The sequence below is a fragment of the Oryctolagus cuniculus genome, chromosome 9 (genome assembly GCF_964237555.1).
Source record: "Oryctolagus cuniculus chromosome 9, mOryCun1.1, whole genome shotgun sequence".
NCBI classification, from domain to species: Eukaryota; Metazoa; Chordata; class Mammalia; order Lagomorpha; family Leporidae; genus Oryctolagus; species Oryctolagus cuniculus.
Genome location: NC_091440.1, coordinates 39730451 through 39745187, shown reverse-complemented (window position 1 = coordinate 39745187; position 14737 = coordinate 39730451). Strand labels below are relative to the sequence as shown.

Below are 14737 nucleotides of genomic sequence, written 5' to 3'. Positions count from 1 at the left end.
TGATAATAAGGAAATTTTTTCTTTTTTAAAAATATTTATTTATTTATTTGAAAGGAAAATGACAAAGAGAGGGAGGGAAGGAGAGAGGGGGAGAGGAAGGGAGAGAGAGAGATTCCATCCACTGTTTCACTCCACAAATAGCCACAATGGCTGGGACTGGGCCAGGCCACGCCTGAAAGCCCAGAAGTCCATCTTGTCTTCCACATAGGTGACAGGGGCCCAAGTACTTGGATCATCATGAGCTGCCTTCCCAGGTGTATCCACAGGGAGCTGGATTGGAAGCAGAGCAGCAAGGACTTGAACTGGCACTCAGATATGGGATGCCAGCATCCAAGCCATAGCCCAACTCGCTGTGCCGCACACAAGCCCCAAGGGAATACTTTTCAAAAGAGGTATGAGCTCAACTGTGTGCTCTTGAAAACTGAGAAGTAGTGCTATAAACCAGTCAGATCAAGACTGTGTGCTAATGCAGAATTAGCAATATGACTGCCTGGGTTACCTAGGGCAAGTCACTTAACAACTTATCTGTAAAATTAGGAGGGAAGTTACATGAAATACATACAGGACTCCTTTTTAACTAATATGCTATTAAGGCATCATAATTTTTATTCTTTTGATTATTTTCAGTTTTTCCTACCAATACTTAACATTTTCTTTGATCGTGTTAGCAAGGAACTTACAATGCAAGTATTTGAAATAAGATCTAGTAATGTCATTTGATAATCTCATGGTTTCTTAGCTAAAATGAGAACATTTTCTAGTGGTGAGCATTTAATGGAAGCAGTCAAGATGCCATTTTGGATGTGTGCATCCCAAGTCAGGGCGCCTGGATTCAATCCTAGCTGCGCTTCCTATTGCAGTTTCTTGCTAATGTTTACCTGGGAGGCAGCAGGGAATGACTCTAGTACTCGGGTCCCTGCCACTCACAAGCAAGACCCACATTGACTTCCCAGCTCCTAACTTGGGCCTGGTGCAGTCCCAGCTGTTGTGGGCATTTGAGGAGAAAGCCAGCAGGTAGGAGACACCGCGCTCTCTGTCTGCCTTTTAAATAAATAAAATAATTTTTTTTAAAAATCGATACATTAAAATGAAAACCTTTCTAATTTACTTCCAGATCTCTTGGCTGATTTTATTTGCTGTAGGTACTTTAATTGATATTAAATTCAGTAATGGAGGGGCACGTGTTTATCCATTGAAAACATGAGGAAATCACACACAAAGCTACACAAAGTTAATACTGGGTAATGGGGCGGGAACAGAGTTGTCATGTAAAGGAGGAGGAGAAATAAGAACTTGGTATTTTTCTTTATGTGCTTTTTTATATTTATTGCAAACACTTTGCAGTGTTCATGTGATATTTACATATGAAGACAACTTCAAAAGGTGCATTTTAAAGAAAAGCTCTGGCCATTGAAATCACACCTGTGACAGAGTTGTTAAGGCATTTGATGCACCAAGGATAACTAGATTGAACCACAAAATGTAAGCACCTAAGGACAGAAGCTGTGTGTATTCCTATTGTCCTGTGCAGAGGTTGAACAAAGCAGATGCTTATTTAAATATTTGCTAAGAGGGGGAAGCAGTTGTTTGTTTCTCCAATTGAGTTATCTTCTTGCCTGTTAAAACTCTAGACTGGGTAGGGGGATTGAAGTTTAAACTATACTTCAGGACAGTGAAAGTAGCAGCTCCCCTGACTGTAGTCCCTAGTGCTTCTGCAACAATCAACATCACTCCAGTCTCTTTCACTCAGAAACAGCCAGTTCATTCCCCTCCAATCACCTACTTTGTGTCTCAGGACAGCTTTTGCTGTGCTAGCCTGTTTTTCTAGCCTGACCTGTCTCCTTGCTAGAGAACCCCAGAGCTTTCTAATCCCCTTTAGAGCAACTTTCCTTTTTTCTACCCTCGGAGCATGGGACTCTTGCTACATTTCTGCTGCCATTTCTTTCCAAAAAATACCACTTATACTCAGGAATCACATCATTGTCACTAATTTCTTAATACCTTCTTCAAAAAGCAGACACTAGCAACCCTGCTGCAATCCTTTTTATAGATTGTAAGCATTAAAATAAACAGGGACCCACATTGTGGTACAGCAGGTTAAGCAGCTGCCTGCAGTGCATGCACACCGGCATCCCATAATGGACACCAATTTGAGACCTGGCTGTTCCACTTCTGATGCAGCTCCCTACTAGTGCTCCTGGGAAAGCAGCAGAAGATAACCCAAGTGCTTGGGCCCCTGCTGCCCACATGGGAGACCCAGATGGAGTTCTGGGCTGCTGGCTTTGGCCTGGCCTAGCCCTGGCCATTGTGGCCATTTGGGGAGGGAACTAGCAGATGGAAGAGTGATCTCTCTTTCTCTGTCATTCTTCTTTTTAAATAAAGAAAGAAAACTTTTAAAAAATAAACAGCCTTAGACTCCATAAGCAGCATAATAAAAGTATGCAGCATCGTCACGTATAAAATATCTGAACTGTAGTGTATTAATAATGAAGTTCAGATCTAGCCCTATATTGATTAGCTCATTGCTGACATATATTGGATGGGCAAATTGAAGTTTATATAATTTATACATAAATAGCTGATCCAGGTGATTCTCTAAAAGTGCTCTAGAAGGCTGCATGTGGTCATCTGGAAGGAGAAGTACATAATTGCAGCCAACAGGTGAATGCTAACTATCCTGAGTCGATAGGCTATCTAATCATTTGCACGGTTTCAGCTTTAGTGATGCTGTTTCTCTAGGATCAAAGACAATAAACAAATAACCACAGTATAAGACAAAATTAGGTGGCCTACTTTAAAGGAAATACAGATTGCTGCGGAAATTCAAAGAAAGAATAGATATGATATTGGTAGATGCCAAGCTGCCTTGCAACAAAGGAATTATTTGAACCTGACTTTAAAACATGTTTAGCATATTGAAGATGAGAGTTTATGAAAAATTATAAAGGCAAAAAAATGCAACATTTACAAAGTATTTTCTAGTTTGTGCTCCTTTTCATTAGTCAAGAATAGGATGTCTTTAGGAGGTATTATCTGCATCTAAATTGTTTTCCTTTTTTACTTGTATTCTTATGTCTGAAATAAGTCAGTTCACCACCAATTAACACTTTCCCTTAAGACAAAAGAGAAATTAAAATAGATAGGTATACCAAAAGTAGTCAAATTAATAGAAATAGTGGTGCCGCAGCTCACTAGGCGAATCCTCTCCGCCTTGCGGCGCCGGCACACCGGGTTCTGGTCCCGGTCGGGGCACCAGATTCTGTCCCGGTTGCCCCTCTTCCAGGCCAGCTCTCTGCTGTGGCCTGGGTGTGCAGTGGAGGATGGCCCAAGTGCTTGGGCCCTGCACCTGCATGGGAGACCAGGATAAGTACCTAACTCCTGCCATTGGATCAGCGCGGTGCGCCAGCCGCGGTGGCCATTGGAGGGTGAACCAACAGCAAAAAGGAAGACCTTTCTCTCTGTCTCTCTCTCTCACTGTCTACTCTGCCTGTCAGAAAAAAAAAAAAAAAATAGAAAGGGAAGTAGGGGCTGGGGATAGGAGTGGATTATTGTTTGAGGGGTAGAGAGTTTCAGTTATGCAAGATGAAAAGAGTTCTGTGAATGGACGGTACTAGTGGTTACATAATAATGTGTTACATAATGTCACTTTAAAAATGGTTAAGATGGCATATTTTATGTGTGTCTTACCAGATTTTAATTTTTTTTTTTTTTTTTGACAGGCAGAGTGGATAGTGTGAGAGAGAGACAGAGAGAAAGGTCTTCCTTTGCCGTTGGTTCACCCTCCAATGGCCGCCGCTGCAGCCGGCGCACCGCGCTGATCCGATGGCAGGAGCCAGGATCCAGGTGCTTTTCCTGGTCTCCCATGGGGTGCAGGGCCCAAGCACCTGGGCCATCCTCCACTGCACTCCCTGGCCATAGCAGAGAGCTGGCCTGGAAGAGGGGTAACCGGGACAGAATCCGGCGCCCTGACCGGGACTAGAACCCGGTGTGCCGGCGCCGCAAGGTGGAGGATTAGCCTAGTGAGCCACGGCGCCGGCTCCAGATTTTAATTTTTTAAGATTTTATTTATTTGAGAGAGAGAGTTACAGACAGTGAGAGGGAGAGACAGAGAGAGGTTCTCCTTCCGTTGGTTCACTCCCCAAATGGCCGCAATGGCCGGAACTACACCGATCCAAAGCCAGGAGCCAGGAGCTTCTTCCAGGTCTCCCACACAGGTGTAGGGGCCCAACCTCTTGGACCATCTTCCACTGCTTTCCCAGGCCACAGCAGAGAGCTGGATTAGAAGAAGAGCAGCCGGGACCAGAACCGGCGCCCATATGGGGTGCCGGCGCCACAGGTGGAGGATTAACCTATAGCGCTGCCCCAATTTTTAAAATTTTTAAGTATATAGTGTTTTCTCATTATTTATTAATGAGGAAAAGTTTGTAATTTCATCAAATATGGAATTTAGCAGTTGTCTGTAATACAGTGGGTGCTATTGGACATATTAAGATGCATGACACAAGATGCTGCAGTGGGCTAGCCGTGTATCACAGTTATATCCTAACCCTGTGCCTCCCAGCATTCTTGCTGTCATGATGCACGTGGAAAAGTGTAACAGTTTTGGGGCACAGCAGGATAAACACACTTTACTGGTAAACTGAATTTTACTCCCATCACCCCAGGCACTGGAAACTGAGAACATCAATAGCTCAACACACCTATAACAGTTTTTTGTAAAATTTGTGTTTCAGAGCTCTGATAATGCTTCTTTTTTTGAGCAGCACAGATACAGAGGAATAGAGAGAAAGACATAGACGGACAACTCCCATCCACTGGTTCATCCCCCAAATGCCTTCAATAGCCAGGGTTGAATAAGGCCAAAGCTAGAACTGGGAACTCAATCCAAATTTCCCAGGTGGGTGGCAGGGACCTAACTACCTCCCAGGATGTGCATTATGGGAAGGTGGAATGGAGAATGGAGCCAGGACTCCGCTCCAGGCGCTCAGATATGGGATGTAAGCATCGCAACTGGCAGCTTAACCTCTAGGTCAAACAGCTGCCTCTGGCGGGTCTCACGTGTTCGTGTTGAATCTAGACTCATCAGAGTGTCACCAGACTTCATGGTCTCTAGCTTTGTACATTTGTATTTTTTAGATACTGATTTTTCCACTTCTAGTGTCAGGCATGCTAACTCCAACCTCTTTGCTGGTGTGCTATTATAAATAAAGGATTTCTTAGTGAGCGTGGCATTAGGGGCAAATGATGGATGAGTGAACTCACACAGTCTCCCATGTAGTTGGTGTAAAGCTGGATCAACTCCTAGACTCACTGAAGTGGGACCCTGCCTGGGAGGATTCGGAAATATTTACACGTATTTATTTGAGTCCCAGCTTTTATCTTTTTTGGAAAACAACGTAATTGTATCTACCAGGCATAGTCTTTCTTTTCCTTAGAGGGGTAGTACTGGTTAAACACTAATAGATTCTTAATCTCTAGCTCTTTTTCTAGATTCCAAGAGTAATCCACCAGGCTTACCATGTCTACATTTATCAACCATCATTCCTTCTAATTTTAACAAACTTTCTCAATATGTTATAATCCCCAAGTTATATATTAATGTTTTACTTGGCTACATCCAGATAACACAAAGGGGCCTATCTTATCAGTTATTTGTCTTCAAAATCACATTGTAACATAGTAAATTACTTCTGGTAGTTTTCCAGTTAATCTTGTCATTTGTTTCTACAGCAGCTTTCTGGGCTACTTTGGGGCCTGATAAAACCCCACCAACAATTCAAGGTTTTTATTAATTTATACCATTTCTATACAAAATTTATAAACATAATTAACTTAAACCAGCACATAAAAGCTAAGGCATTGTTCCCAGTACAAAAGGTTACCTTTAAGTAATTTATTTGCCTATTGCAATGTTAATGTTTATATGAAAAGAGCTTCATATAAATTAGCCTATGAAGGTCTTAAATGTAAAATAAGAGCCTTCCTCAGTTAAAAAGTTAATTCTGTTATAACTGAAGAGGCATATAAATTTTTGTTACATAAGGCATCATCTTATGAGTAGGGAGGGAAAATAACTTTATTAAGATAGTAGGATTAAAGAAACACCACTATTCAGCTAGAAGACTGGAAGTATCAAAATACAAGCAGTTAATTGTATATCTGAGCTATTTTATTTTGCCTACTTAACTTAACAGCTACCTATCAAGAATCAGCAATCTCTTTCTATAAAGGGCAAAATAGTAAAAATTTTAGGCTTTGAGGTCTCCACTGTAGTTTCTTTTTTTATTTCATCTCCTTTTCTTTCCCTCTGTCTCCTTCTCCCTCTCCCTCTCCCTCTCTTTCCTTCCTTCCTCCCTCCCTTTCTCCCTTCCTTCCTCCTTTTCTCCCTTCCTTCTTAAGTTGTATCTTGAAAATTTTCTGAATTCCACCTGTGCAATTGTTGTTTGGCTCAATGACACATTCTTTTAAAAGTATTCATTTCTTTATGTCTTATTCTAGGCACATGGTCTCTGCCCTTGAGTGCCTCGCAGCCCAGCAGAGTAAACCATGTATGATAATTCGGTGTAATAGACCCTAAATAAAAGGCACATAGAGAATACTGTCTAGATCACATTTGTATTCTCAGCCCTTGACAACCGTGATAAAAAATGAATTACAAGAATGGAAAGGAAGATGCCACAGACTTTTATGTTAATTCAGCCAGAAATGAATAAAGTGGTAGAAGTGGCAGTGGAGGAAAATAAGTGGCAACTGTAGGGACAATTGGAAGAGACAATAGATAACCTACAAGAGAATGAAAATGAGCAGACAAGGTAATACTTGCTACCCAGTTGAAAGTGGAGTGAAGAAGGTGAATAATAGAGCAAAGGAACACTTGTGTTTCACTCTTTTTTTTTTTTTTTTTTTTTTTTTTGACAGGCAGAGTGGACAGTGAGAGAGAGAGAGAGAGAGAAAGGTCTTCCTTTGCCATTGGTTCACCCTCCAGTGGCCGCCACAACCGGCGCACCATGCTGATCCGATGGCAGGAGCCAGGTACTTATCCTGGTCTCCCATGGGGTGCAGGGCCCAAGCACTTGGGCCATCCTCCACTGCACTCCCAGGCCACAGCAGAGAGCTGGCCTGGAAGAGGAGCAACCAGGACAGAATCCGATGCCCCGACTGGGACTAGAACCTGGTGTGCCGGCGCCGCTAGGTGGAGGATTAGGGATTAGCCTATTGAGCCGCAGCGCCGGCCGTGTTTTCATTCTTGCTTGCTGTGCCTCCTAGAGCTATGAAGAAATAAGGTTACATAGAAAGAAATTTAAAATTAAGTGCTTCAAAATATTGATATGATAAAATGTCAACAATACCACAGCAATTAGTTTAAAGTATAGGCTTTGGGACTGGTGTTGTGGCATGGCAGATCAAGCTTGCAATGCAGACATCTCGTATCAGAGTTCTGGTCTGTGTCCCCGCTGCTCTTCTGATCCAGCTGCCTGCACCTGGGAAGGCAGCAGATGATGGCCCAAGTACTTAAGTCCCTGCCACCCTGTGGGAGACCGAATGGAATTCCAGGCCCCTGGCTTTGGCCTGACCCAGCCCCAGCAATACGGCCTTTTATTTTTTTTCATTATGTGTATGTATTATGTATGTGTACATACAAGATGTGAGAAGACAGAGCCCCTGACTTTAATTTGATCCTTAATCACACCTGAGTTAAAATCATGAGGTACAGATTGCATTCATCATGATGCATATTACATTCCCAGTGGTTTACATACTCATTTAACATTAGGAAAGAAAGGCTATGGTTTTTTTCTTGAACTTTTATTTAATAAATATAAATTTCGAAAGTACAACTTTTGGGTTATAACAGTTTTTCCCCCAATAACCACTAACCACCCTCCCACCTGCAAACCATCCCATCTCCTACTCCCTCTCCCATCCCATTCTTCATTAAGATTCATTTTTAATTATCTTTATATACAGAAGATCAACTTGGTATATACGAAGTAAAGATTTCAACAGTTTGCACCCACACAGACACACAAAGTATAAAGTACTGTTTGAAGACTAGTTCTACCATTAATTCGCATAATACAACACATTAAGGACAGAGAGCCTACATGGGGCGTAAGTGCACAGTGACTCCCATTGTTGATTTAACAATTGACACTCTTCTTTATGACATCAGTAATCACCCATGGCTCTTGTCAAGAGCCATTAGCAGGGAGCTGAAATGGAAGTAGAGCAGCCTGGATTTGAACCAGTGCCCATATGGGATGCAGAGTCTCAGAAGGAGGCTTCACCTACTACGCCGCCACGGGGCTGGCCCCTGCTTTTTAAGTTCCTAAAAGGAACACCAAGAGAGGCTGTGTGGTATCACCACAGGCTTCCTGGGGGATGAGACTTTGGAACTGACTCCTTAAAAACAGTAGGAATGAGCTGTGCAGGGAGAAAGACCATCAGGTGGGAAACATTATCAGTAGTTAGCCTTTGTTGGAGTCTAAGTGCTTTACACAAATTACATCAGTTCTCTCAACAGCTCTCTGAGGTATGTTGGTATATCAAAGTCCTTTTAGGGAAAAGATGACACACTCTAAGGAGACTGTTTACAAGCCTGTGGAAATCAAGAGCTGATGAGCAAACATTTCAAGACCAGGAGCTGTGGGAAACCATAACCACCCTAGAACTCAAGGGACAGGGAAGGGATGGGAGTCTTGTTCCAGAAACTTCGGTGTTGCCTAGAAGAATGTAGCCCGTGCCAAACCACAGCTAGGAAAAGGACTTGGGCATAAATGCCCTGACTTGTTCTCCTTACCTGTGAGCCTGCTGTTTTATATTGAGGAACCTAACCTGAAAAGCTACAGATGGCCTCCTGGGACAGCAGGTGGAAAGGATGGTGAGTCCATCAGAGATACCAGGAATATCCAGCACAGTTATTTTTTCTTCATATTACATATGTGGTAACTGACAGATCACCAATATGCCCAAGTTTGTAAAGTGAAAAAAATAAAATAAAAAGCTGCAGCTTGTGTTGTTACCATTTGCAATACTGTGATCAAACCACAAAAGTCGGGGGATGGCGCTGTGGCATAGTAAGCTGAGCTTCTACCTGCAGCACCAGCATCCCTTATGGGTGCAGGTTCAAGTCCCAGCTGCTCCACTTCCTATCCAGTTCCCTACTAATGGCCTGAGAAAGCAGCAGAAGATGGCCCAAGTCCTTGGGCCCCTGTACCCACGTGGGAGACCCAAAAGAAGCTTCTGGCTCCTGGCTTCAGATCAGTCCAGCTGTGGCCATTGCAGCCATTGGGGAGTGAACCAGCTGATGGAAGACTTTTCTCTTTCTTTGCCTCTGCCTCTCTCCAACTCTACTTTTCTTTTAAAAAAAAAAAAAAAAAAAAAGATTTATTTATTTGAAAGTCAGAGTTACAGAGAGGCAGAGGCAGAGAGAGAGAGAAAGATAGGTTTTCCATCCGATGGTTCACTCCTCAATTGGCCACAATGGCCAGAGCTGTGCTGATCTGAAGCCAGGAGCCAGGAGCTTCTTCTGGGTCTCCCACGCAGGTGCAGGGCCCAAGGACTTGGGCCGTCTTCTACTGCTTTCCCAGGCCATAGCAGAGAGCTGGATTGGAAGTGGAGCAGCCAGGTCTCAAACCAGCGCCCACGTAGGATGCTGGCGCTTCAGGCCAGGGCATTAACCCACTGCGCCACAGCACCAGCCCCATCTACTTTTCAAATAAATAAATAAATCTTAAAAAAAAAAAAAAGCCACAAAAATCAAAGGGAGCATGGTATTGAGTATGTACTGCAGTACTTTCCTATGTGCAGGCGATATAAAACATAAAACACTAATTTTATTTTAAAATTTTTAGTTACTTGAAAAGCAGACAGAGAGTTCCTATCAACTGATTCACTTCCCAAATGCAAGCAACACCCAACATTGGGCCAGGGCCAAAGCCAGGAGCCAAGAACACAATACAGGTTTCCCACATGGGTAGCAGGAACCCAGTTATTCAAACTACCATCACTGCCTTCTAGGGGTCTGCAATGGCAAGAAGTTGGAGACAGGAGTCCAAGCCAGGAATCAAACCCAGGGACACAGGCATCTTAGCCAACCTAAATGCCTGTTACACTGCAGATTATCTGAGGATAAGAGTCAGCATCGATAGGAACTGTATCCCTGTGCTAGTTCAGCAACTTTAGCGAAATTATTTAGTCTTAGGGACAACATTGTGGTGTAGCAGGTAAAGATGCCCACCTGAAGTGCTGGCATCCCATATGTGCACAGGTTCTAGTCCTAGCTGCTCCACTGTTGATCCAACTCCCTGCTAATGTGCCTGGGAAGGCAGCAGAGGATGGTCCAAGCACCTCCCCTGCATCCACATGGGAGACCTGGAGGAAGCTCCTGGCTCCTTGCTTCAGTCTAGCCCTTCCCTGCCCATTGCTTTCATTTGGGGAGTGAACCAGCAGATGGAAGACCTTTCTGTCTCTCCCTCTGTCTGTAACTCTGCCTTACAAATAAATAAATCTTAAAAAAAAAAAAAAGAAAGAAGATTGTTCAGTCTCTCAGATAAAAGCCTAGAGGTAAGCATTTCACAGACCTAGGTGCGTTCTGCCTTTCTTTTCAGCCATCCCTAGAGTGTAGATTCTATACCCTTAGAATCACAGAATCACAATATGGTTGCTGTAGCCCCAGCTATAATGTCTGAACTCTCAGTAGGAAGCAAGAGAAAAAGTCAAAAATGCTATCTCCCCTGGTAGGTGTTTCCTCGTAAGTTATACCCAACACCTTCAACTCATATCCCATTGACCAGAACTTAGTTACAGGGTCACATTTCACAGCAAAGGAGGCTAATAAATGTCTTTTTTAAGACATTTATTATTATTTATTATTATTAGCCCCTTGCTATCTTAATAAAATCAGAGTTCAGCTATTAAGAAGGAGGAAGTATGGGGCCAATGTTGTGGTGTAGCAAGTCAAGATGCCACCTGCAATGCTGGCATCCCATATGGACACTGGGTCAGGTTCCAGCTTCCAATTCAGCTCCCTGGTAATGGCCTGGGAAAGCAGTGGAAGGAGACCCAAGTAATTGGGCCTCTGTACCCACATAGGAGAGCTGGAAGAAATTCCTCGTTCCTGGCCTCGGCCTAGCCCAGCACCAGTCGTTGCAGCCATTTGGCAGCCATTTGGGGAGTGAACCAGAGAATGGAAGACCCCTCTCTCTCTCTGCAACTCTGCCTTTCCAATAAATAGAAAGCAAATCTTTTTTTTTTTGTTTTGTTTTGTTTTTTAAAAAAAGGAAAAGAAAGAAAAGAAGGAGAAAATAGACAAAGTCTAGGCAACCAGCAGCTGCAATCACAGTCTTACTCATTTTTTTATTCCCAGAAGCTAACACAAGGATGAGCACATAAAAAGTGGTCAATGTTACAAAACTAATCTCAATATAACTAGTCTCTCTATAGCCATAGTTTTGCATTCCACAGTTTCAGTCACCCACAGTCAACAAGATAACAAAACTAATACAAATTTCTTTTTCTGTCATAATTTCACAGATAGAATATTCATTTTTACCATAAGTCTTAGCAATCTCACTTTATGATTTTGTTAATTTCCTTAGAAAGTCAAGAACTTTCACCTTTTCGCTTAAAGGAGGCATTTTATGGCTTCTTTTTGATACATGCGATTGACAGCTTTACTTGTCTTGCCCTTTGGTACCATTATGCACAAGAGCCACCTGAACACAAGAACCTCAGTCCCACAGCCATCAGTCTGATAACCCAGGTGGCTACGAACACACTTTCAGAGTGGAGAGACAGGCCATGTTCACATAACTTTTAGTGTAGGATGTTGTTTTCAGTTGATCTATTTTGTTATTCATTATTCATGTTAATCTCTTATTGTGCCTAATTTATAAGTTGTGGGGAGCAACTTGGACTAGACTAAGTTACTGGAATTAAGACATATTCTATGTATCTGCTCTCCCACAATATGGCGTTGGGAGAGGAGGAAACAGCTTCTACACAGCTGCCTCCAGTTCAACCAATAAACAGCAGGACCTGCTCCTGATTGGAGGAGAGCAGCGTACTCGGCATGTGGGTAGCAGAGTTGGGATTGGTGGAAGAGGACTATAAAGGAGGAGAGAGACAACATGCACCGGGAACATCTAAGGGGAACATCTATCTGAAGGAACACCTGTGCAGCCCCCGAGAGAGCCGGCCGGTGGTGTGCCGCTCCCTCGCAGAAGTGGGGAAAGTGGCAGGGGGAACCGCCCTTCCACAGAGGTGGAAGGGACGGTAGCCAACCCGGGAAGAACCAGCAGCAAACCCGGGGAGGGCCGAGCAGACAAAAGAACAGCGCAGGGTCCTGTATCGTTCCTCCACGAAGAGGGGGAGCGACATAATGGTGCCGTGACTCGGATAGGAAACCTAGGCAGGGTTTAGTGTCGTTCCTCCACGAAGAGGGGGAGCGACAATAAGTTAAACTTTATCACAGTTATATATGTGTAAAAAAAAAAAAAAAAAAAAAACATAGTCCATGGAAATGGAATTAAAAGATAAGTTCATTTTGATGCAAAAATTATTGAAATCCATGCATAGTTTTTTCATTATACATATTTTCCATGAAACTTTTCATATGCCCTAGTGTATTTAGGGTTTGGAATTATCTGGGGTTTCAGGCACTAAGGTGCTGTTTAGAGGTTTAGGAACATATCCCACACAGTTAAGAGAAGGCTACTGTAGAGGGGTGTAGGGTTAGAAACAGTTAAAAACCAAGCTATACCTAGCCTTCTCTCCTAAGTTGAATGTCATTAGAACATGACAGGGATTATAAACTTCACCCAAAGTAACCTGGTAATAAAGAACGTATAACTAGTCCTAAGGAAACAAACTTTTAAATTAACTTAAAATAGTTATGACCAAAGATCTGAAAAGTCACCTTATGAAGTGGAAAAGTAGTTAGTCCCCAGGAGAAGGCACACTTGGCTGGCACATCTATTTCATTAACACATCTGAAAAAAAAGTCATTGAAACTTTTTTTAAAAAGATGTATTTATTTATTCAAAAGTCAGAGTGAGAGGGAGAGAGAGAGAGATCTTCCATGCACTGGGTCACTCCACAGGTGGGCACAATGGTCAGTGCTGGGCCAGGTGGCAGCCAGGGGCTTCATCCAATCTCCATGTGAGTGGCAGGAGCCCAAACACTTGGGCCATCTTCTGCCACCTTTCCCAGGCCATTAGCAAGGAGCTGGATTGGAAGTGGAGCAGCCATGACACAAACCAGTCCCACAGGGGATGCCAGCATCAAAGGTGGCAGCTTTACCCACTGTGCCACAATGCCAGCTCATTGAAACTCTTGTACTGCCCATTTTGAGTGTTAAGATTCCTTTTTACTTTGAAAAATTCTACTTACCTTATCCTAGGTAACACACATAACCGAACTAAAACTGTTAGTATTGTATGAGAGAATGCAAACAAATTCTGTCCCCTTGACTATAAGCCTGAAGATCTGTAGCTTAACCTATAAAAGTTGCTTTCAATTCTTTTTTTGTCCAGGAGCCACAGTTACCAAACCTATTTTACATTGTGACCTAGTGATGATTACATGGTTTTTCAAAACAGAACTTATCCCTAGTTGGTGGAAACTCTAATACTCTATTCAATCTATTTAATTTCTTTCTCAATTCTTGTCTTTACCAACTAAATTGATTTGAGTCAAGACCTATGATTTGAAGGAGAAGAAAAATTAAAAAAAAAAAAAAAAAACCACTGGCATACATGTGCTTCTATGACTGGGAATAATGAGAGCTTTAACCATTTAGCTGACTCACCTTTTCCAGTCAGCCAAATCTGTGAATCTGATGATTATGAGATCACATAATCCTCTAGTTTTGCTCAGATTCTGCCTATGCTCTGTGACTGTTTTTATTTGAGAGAGAAAAAAGAGAGGGAGGGAGAGGGAGAGGAAAGGGGAGGAGAGAGAAGAGGAGGGGAGGGGAGGGGAGGGGAGAGGAGGGGAGGGGAGGGGAGGGGAGGGGAGAGAAAAACAAAGGATTCTGCAGGTGAGGAGCCTGGAAGTTACCACTCCAGCTGAGAAAAGCTGACTAAACTGAGAAATCAGCAACTCTTCTTAGACTCGTAAGTGAGGTCACAGGGCAAACTGCTGCCCCCCAAATCAGACATAGCAGGCAAATACAAAGTATCATGACATTCCAGAGTAGAACCTCCATGGTATAGGAAAACTTGAACTGCAACTGAGAAATTGCTGGAAGCCAGATATGGACAAGTCTGAGAATTAAAAATTCCAAAGAAACCCGATCATAGGGAACCCCACACTTTTGTGGGTTTTAACTCCCAAGAGCTTGACTTGGTTCTTCAGTGAATATTAGAGGGTAATTTCCCTGTGTTACTAACAGCGGAGGGGAGGGGACAAACATCTTGAAATAAAATACTAGAAGACTCTGTTCTCAACAAGGTCCGCCCTCAAGAGAAGTTATTTAACCAAAACCTAACCTGCTAGGGTGTTATCAGAGCCTAATTGACCTAGAAAAAAAGAAGTACCAGCTCTAGCCCACTCTTGGCATCCTGTCCCTCCCTCCTAAGGGAGAAGAAAAAAATCTAAGAAAGACTCGTGAAGTCCACAGTCCAGAGGCACAGTTTTGCCAAAGACTGAGACCAAATCGTAGGAGCACAGTTTGCCAGCAGATGTCTAACGTCCTATTTTTGTCAGTTCCTTTTACTCAGTACATCATTATCAC

The 14737-nt window shown here is 42.9% G+C and overlaps 1 protein-coding gene across 6 annotated transcripts in view; it reads left to right on the top strand.

The window, feature by feature from the left end:
- PIBF1 (progesterone immunomodulatory binding factor 1) overlaps positions 1 to 14737 on the top strand; it is a 237684-nt gene that overhangs the window by 216600 nt on the left and 6347 nt on the right. For 2 of the 6 annotated variants that reach the window (XM_051850615.2, XM_051850613.2), the window contains one exon: positions 6919 to 7032. The exons of the other annotated variants lie outside the window; for them this stretch is intronic. In XM_051850615.2, the coding sequence (XP_051706575.2) occupies positions 6919 to 7014 (96 nt within the window). In that variant the 3' untranslated portion in view covers positions 7015 to 7032. The remainder of the gene's footprint in view (positions 1 to 6918; positions 7033 to 14737) is intronic. 6 annotated transcript variants of the gene reach the window in all.